The 6,268-nt window shown below is 40.5% G+C and overlaps 1 protein-coding gene across 1 annotated transcript; it reads right to left on the reverse strand.

Annotated features, from left to right (window-relative positions):
• Nucleotides 1-423: 423 nt before the first annotated feature.
• Nucleotides 424-3,477, reverse strand: LOC6583147 (protein scylla). The gene is made up of 2 exons (XM_002008789.4): nucleotides 2,816-3,477; nucleotides 424-1,979 (listed from the first exon to the last, which is right to left on the reverse strand). Exons 1-2 carry the CDS (start codon nucleotides 2,880-2,882, stop codon nucleotides 1,219-1,221), a joined length of 828 nt encoding a protein of 275 aa, XP_002008825.2. The 5' UTR covers nucleotides 2,883-3,477; the 3' UTR covers nucleotides 424-1,218.
• Nucleotides 3,478-6,268: the final 2,791 nt, after the last annotated feature.

Raw genomic sequence — 6,268 nt, forward strand, 5'->3', positions numbered from 1 at the left:
GTTTGTTGTACGCGCTATACATTTAATAATATATATATATATACATACATATCTATGTATATGTATATAAAAATTTGTTAAAATCCTAAAATTTGTTGGTTTTAATTAAGATTAATAAATAATTTAAAAAATTTTAATGCAGCAAGCTGCGTCTAACTAAAATTGGATCGTACTGCTCTTCTGATTAAGTTTTACACAACAGCATCTCCATCTTCTTCTTCTTCTTCTACTTGGAGAGTATGTGTTTAATCAGAAGAGTTGTTTTTACAGCGTTTTTATGCTGCTTTTCTCATATTAAACATATTTTAAATTTAAAATTTATCAAGATCAAGTTTGTTTGTTGTTTTGTTTTGTTTATTACTACAATAGCATACAATTAAAAAATCTGTTCACATTTAATTTTTATGTTTTTGTGTGTATGTATGTATGTAATTGTGTAATTGTGTGTGTGTTTTTTGCCTGGCCGAACTTGCGAGCGCTTGCAAAAAACTCTTAGCATCTTAAACAGTATCACATATTCATGAGTTGTCGACGAGCGACCCTCGCAGCGGCCCAGCAGCGAGAGGGCTGTTCGCACAGTTACGCTCGCTGCTGTGGCTTGCGAATCGTCGTCTTTGAATTTCATGTTTTCTTTTTGTTTTTATTTTATAAATTTATGTTTTTTTTTCTTCGATTTGTTTTGTTTTCTTTTCTTTTGTTTTTGAAAAAGGAGAAACAACTTAAAACACTAATTATTTTTTCTTTTGTTTTGTTGCTGCTTTTTATAGCATCTACTACGCATCTAAGTAAAATGGTGGTGAGAGTCACAATTACAAAATTGAATGCAAAGAGAGCTGCCCGATGAGCGAGCGGCGCAGGCTCAAGAGCAACTCCTTTGCTTATTAGTATGTGTATGTGTGTGAGTGTGTCGTATACTAATGTGTATGCGTTTCGTGTGTATGTATTTGTGTGTATGTGTGTGTGTAGTTGTGTAGGTGGGGTGGCTTCGAATACTTGCTTCGTCGTCGCGTTGCGCTCGCAACTAACTACTGCTCTCGACATCACAGGGGGTGTTGGGCGGTGTTGGGCGCGCTTCCTTGTCGCACTCGCTGGGCTCGCTTCTCTACATATATATATCTACATATATATGTATGTGTGTATATAAATATAACTGCGTCTCCGTCTACGTCTCTCATTCTCTCTCGCTCTTGATCTCTGTCTCTCTCGCTTTCGCTCAACTTATATCGTTGGCGTTGCAATCGCCTGGCTATGGCTAGAGCTTGAGCTTGATCGGGAGCTTGAGCCGAAGCTGTAGCTGCGTCGGGCGCCCAGGCCATCGGCAGAGTAGAGCTTATGCTTGGTGATGGTATACTCCGGACTGATGGTAATGGTGCGTGCCAGGCTCTTCATGAACTGTGGCAGCAGTGCCGCCCAGCCGCGATGATCCTGGCGCAGGGTCAGATACACCTCGAACGTGGAGACCGTTTCGGGATCCACTTTCAGCGAAGCGATGCGCCTGGAGTTCTGTGGCTCATCCTCGAACTCGATGTAGATGGTGCAGCCGCGAATACCGCACGGCTCCTTCTCGGAAACGCGAATTATGTCCGCCGCAATGTTGGGCGTGAGATCACAGGGTAGCGACACCTCGGTGCATGTCAAATGGCACGCCTTTGCCTCGCGCAGCTTGTCCAGCAGACCGTTCGAAAGCTCGTCAACGGCAGCCATGTCGATGTCACAGCAGTCGGGCAGCTCGTCCTCATACTGGCTACTGTAGGTATTGCTGTAGGGTGTGCTGCTGCTGCTGCTGCTCATGGGATGGCTGCTCGACTTGGTTTTCTTGCTTCCGCTGCTGCTGCTGCTGCTTGCCTGCTGTTTGTGCTTAATACTGTGTGTGTGCTGGCCGCGGCTGCTGCTGCTGCCGTTGCTGCTGCTGCTGGCGACGCTGGCGACCTTCTTGGCCGACGCGGCGGACGTAGGCGGTGTCAATGTGCTGGTCCAATCTAAAAGTAGCGCAAAGAAACAAAACAAAACTTTGATAAGTACAAGAAACCAATAAAACAAAATGCAAAGGCAAACGCAAAGAGCAACTGCAAAAACAACAAAAACGACGACGACGTCGACTTAGTGAACGATTAAACGGCGTTAAGTTGCTTCGGCTGGAGCTTTTAGCTGCAGCTTTTGCTGCTATTTAATGTTCATTCACACACGCATACACGCACGCACTCACACGCACACTCTTGCAAGCGCAGCGAACACCGCTTGGCAACAAGCAGCAAACGAGATAAAAGCGGCATAGGCAGAGGGCACCGAGCGTGCGACAAAGAGAGGTAGAGTGAGAGGGCGAACGAGTGCGAGCAACAAGCAACACAGAAAAGAAAAAATCAGTTTTTACACAATTTTTTTTTTCTTCATTTAAATTTTTTGTTGTTGCGTACGTGACTGTGTAGCAGATGTCACTGCTCATGTTATGTTGTTGTTGCTTTATTTATTTTGCATGTGTGTAAATTGATTTTTAATGCAATTTTTTGCTTTCCAGTTTTACATAAAAAATCAAATTAATTGAAATTCAGTTTGAAAAATTTTTAAATTCAAAAATTTCGAAAAAATAAAAGCTAAATTGAAATATTTGTATTTGAAATTTCTATTTCTTAGATTTCCGAAAATCCTCAACACAAAAATGGTTTTTAATTTTTTTTTTCTTTTTGCAATAATTTTAAACTAAAAATTTTCTCTAAGACTTGAGCTGCTGGAAGCTTCTGGAATAGTCTAGAATCTAAGATTTCTTTCACTTTGCTTTCTTCTCCAATTTTTTAGTTTCTTTTCTTTTCAAGCTTACCTCTAACTTTGTTGGAACCGAGGACTCCGCCGTAGTTTGACTGCACAGCGAGAACTTCCATTTTCATTAGAATTTTTGTTTTTGTTTCTTTAATGAATTATTCTGTTCGATTCCTTTCGGTTCGCTTCTTTTTTGTATCACTTGAAACGTTCTTTTTATAATTAATAGAGTTCTTGTTTAGTTAATTATTTATTATTATCACAATTTGCTGGTTGTTTTTCATTAAAAATTTATGCTGCTTGATTGCTTGAAATTTGTTTGTTGTTGTAGTTGGAAATCACAGCACTTTGTTGTTGTTGTTGGTTGTTTGTAGTATATCACTTAAATGGCGTTGGTCCGTTGCATTTGTTTAATGGCAATTATTAAATTTAATAATTTTCATAAAATTATTGAAAATTTGTTGATGGTGTTTTTTCTTTTTACAGTTACAAGTACTACAAGTACATTTTAGATGTGTGTGTTGAATGTTTTTTGTTTTATTCATAGAATTCTTCGTGAAACAAAATATATTTGAATTGTCCAACAGTAGAAAATTTTGAAATACACGCTTTTTATTAAATTTTTAGCTGTTAGCTGTTTGCGCTTTCTTTTATTGCTGCTTTGCCGTTTCTTACTTTTCTATGTGTTTATCTCAGCAGTGTTTCGAAGCTACTATGAAGAGCTGTGCTCCGCAGCCGCTATTTATAGGCCGGCTGCGCTCGCTCATTTGCTCTGGTGGTGGTTGGTTGGTTTGCTGTCGAGTCGTTTGAGTGGTGCGCTCGCAGCAGCAGCAGAGGCAGAGGTAGAGCGACAGCAACAACAATGCACTGTATGTGTTTGCTGAGCAATTAGCGGTTGTGCTCTCCGCAAAGAGACCGCTACATGCACGTATATACTCAATATGTGGCCTCACTCTGTATGTGTGCGTGTGTATATGGGAATAAGTGTGTGTGTGTGTGTATGTGGGTGCCGTAATTGTTGTTGCTGTGCGAGTGCGAGCGCGAGTGCAGGTAGAAAGAAGCACAGGCAGAGAGGAGAGAAGCACAAAACGGCTGATGTAAGTTGTCTGCTTGTTACAGCGCGCTGTCGTCGTCGTAGTCGCTGCTGTTCGCTCTATCTCCCACTCTATCTCACTCTCGTTCGCGTTTGCTTCACTGTGCTCACTCATCAGCTGTTTCACTCAACGGGCTGCTCGACTCGCTCATGCGCACCTACAACCGGCCCAGCATTGTCACCGTTTCTGTTTCTCCTTTAACTGCCGCTCTGCCGACGCTGTGCGTGCACACCAATACAAACGCCAAACACTGTGTGCACGTATACGTATGTATCTCTCGCTCCCGCTCTGTGCGTGAGAGTGTGTGTGTGTTTGCATACGTGACTTTTGTGCCGGTTGAGCATGTTTCGCTGCTGCCGGCGCAGGCAGCGCAAACGACAGGCGGCCAGCCAGGCAGCCAGCCACCCAGCCGGCCAGGCAGCTCTAGCTAGGCAGGCAGGCAGGCAGGCAGGCAGTCAGGCCAAAAAGGATGATGGAAATGTTCTCACACACACACATGTATATATGTTTATGTGTGTGTAAGTGTATATATATTTTGGTAGCCACTTCACACCCGCCCGTTGAGCGGCCGTTTCGTTCCACATTACTGCGCTGCCCGCAGTCGTTGCGCTGCTGCTGCTGCTGCTGCTGCTGTTGCAGTTGTTGCTGTTTCTGTTGCTGTTGCCCCCGGAGTACGCAGCATGTCAAAATTGAAATTTTCCACTGCAGTTTGCTACAACTTCAAAAAATCGAAGCCCAGTGGCCAACGCTCACAATGTGTAGCTAATGGCATATCAAGTTGCAAGTTGCAAGTTGCTAGTTGCGAGTTGCCAGTTGCAAGTTGCTAGCTCCAAGTGGCAAGTGGCAAGTGGCAAATCGAGAGCTGTTGCCAGGCTGCCTAATTTCACAACAATTACCCCAGAGATTTGCCAAAGATACAAAAGGCAACGAAAAGTATCTGAGCAGCAACAACTAGGAAAATATACTGTTAGTATGAGATTGAGCACACATTGATGCTTAGACTTAGCTGAAATGTATAAGTATCTAAGATAAATTTAATAAGATACCAAAAACAAATCTTAGATATTTTCGAGATGTATCTGTGCTTGTTATAATGTAAAGTATCTCAAATCGGATCTTTGATATCTTATATGTGAATAATTTTCTATTTTCGTTTTCATTTTGCATACACAGATACAAATGTTCATGCCTTTAGCTTAGTTATAGATCGATTTACAGTTAGCTCTATAGCTATCCCAAGCCTTTGATTACTTTTTATATTTATTCATATATTTTTTCTGATATAACTGAGATCTTTGATATCTCGCATGTGAATAATTTTCCATTTTCCTTTTGCTGTCAACTTTTCTCAACTACAAATTGTCATTTCTCTGGGCTAGATATAGATAGACTTACAGTTAGCTCGATAGTTATCTACGATTTCTCGCCAAGTCTTTTATTACTTTTTACATTTATTCATATACATAAATACATACATATATTTTGTATCTGCTACGAATTTCATCAGCATTTGAAAGAATTTTTTTCTGTCTCGATTCGGTTCGTCTTCGCCTTCTTCTTCTTCTCCTCAGTGTTTTCTTCTTTTTTTTTTCTTATGTTTGGGTTTGCTGGAATTATTTTGATATTCATATCAGGGATTTGTTGTGCTGTGTCCTTCTTTCATTTCAATTGAATGCATCTCGACGATTATGAAACGGTCTCTGCCCCCTCGACTCCATCTCAATCACCATCTCGCCGCCCTCCTTCTATTCTTCTTCTTGTTCTGCTGCTGCTGTGCAGATTGAAAACGACAGATTGAAAGATTGAAATGTATCTTGAACCTGTTTCATCGAGTGCCTCTTTCTCTGCATCTCTCTGTGCGTGTGTGTGTGTGTGTGTGTGTTAGCTTGTCCGGCATCTAGAAATTTCCTTTCCAAATGAAATTCTGTGAAGTGTGAGTGTATCTTATGCTGCTGTCAGATACATTAGCTTTTGTGTAGATATGTTAAACAGATAAAAAGCGAAATGTTCGCCTACTTTATTTTATTTTATTTATTAGCTGACAAATCGAAGTAAATTTCATATGAATAGAGCTGAAGATACAAATGTACGTGTAAAAGATACTGCATCTTTTACATGATAGACACTTTAAGTTGTATATACGATGTATCTAATGCTAGACAGATGCTTCAATGTTACAGATTGTTTTACAGGTTCCTTATATGCTCTAGATATTTTATCTATTACACGGTACCTTATACCTTATACCTTATACCTTATATGTATTTCTCGTATCATATTTTCAAGTTTTGTTTTCATATACTGTATTTTTGATCTATTAGATACAATATCTTCATCATGCCATTTAAAAAACCAGGCACATATCCAAAATTTTCAAATTTTCACGCTCCCTAGCAACAGCAGAAAATGCTAATTTGGAA

This window comes from Drosophila mojavensis, unplaced genomic scaffold (genome assembly GCF_018153725.1).
Source record: "Drosophila mojavensis isolate 15081-1352.22 unplaced genomic scaffold, ASM1815372v1 contig_74, whole genome shotgun sequence".
Lineage (NCBI taxonomy): Eukaryota > Metazoa > Arthropoda > Insecta > Diptera > Drosophilidae > Drosophila > Drosophila mojavensis.

Bases quoted from the DNA above. Each gene is read 5' to 3' on its own strand.
- LOC6583147 (XM_002008789.4), bottom strand. From the start codon at position 2,882: ATGAAAATGGAAGTTCTCGCTGTGCAGTCAAACTACGGCGGAGTCCTC. The intron at 1,980-2,815 runs GTAAGCTTGAAA...CGCTACTTTTAG, and splicing joins CGGTTCCAACAAAGTTAGAG to ATTGGACCAGCACATTGACA.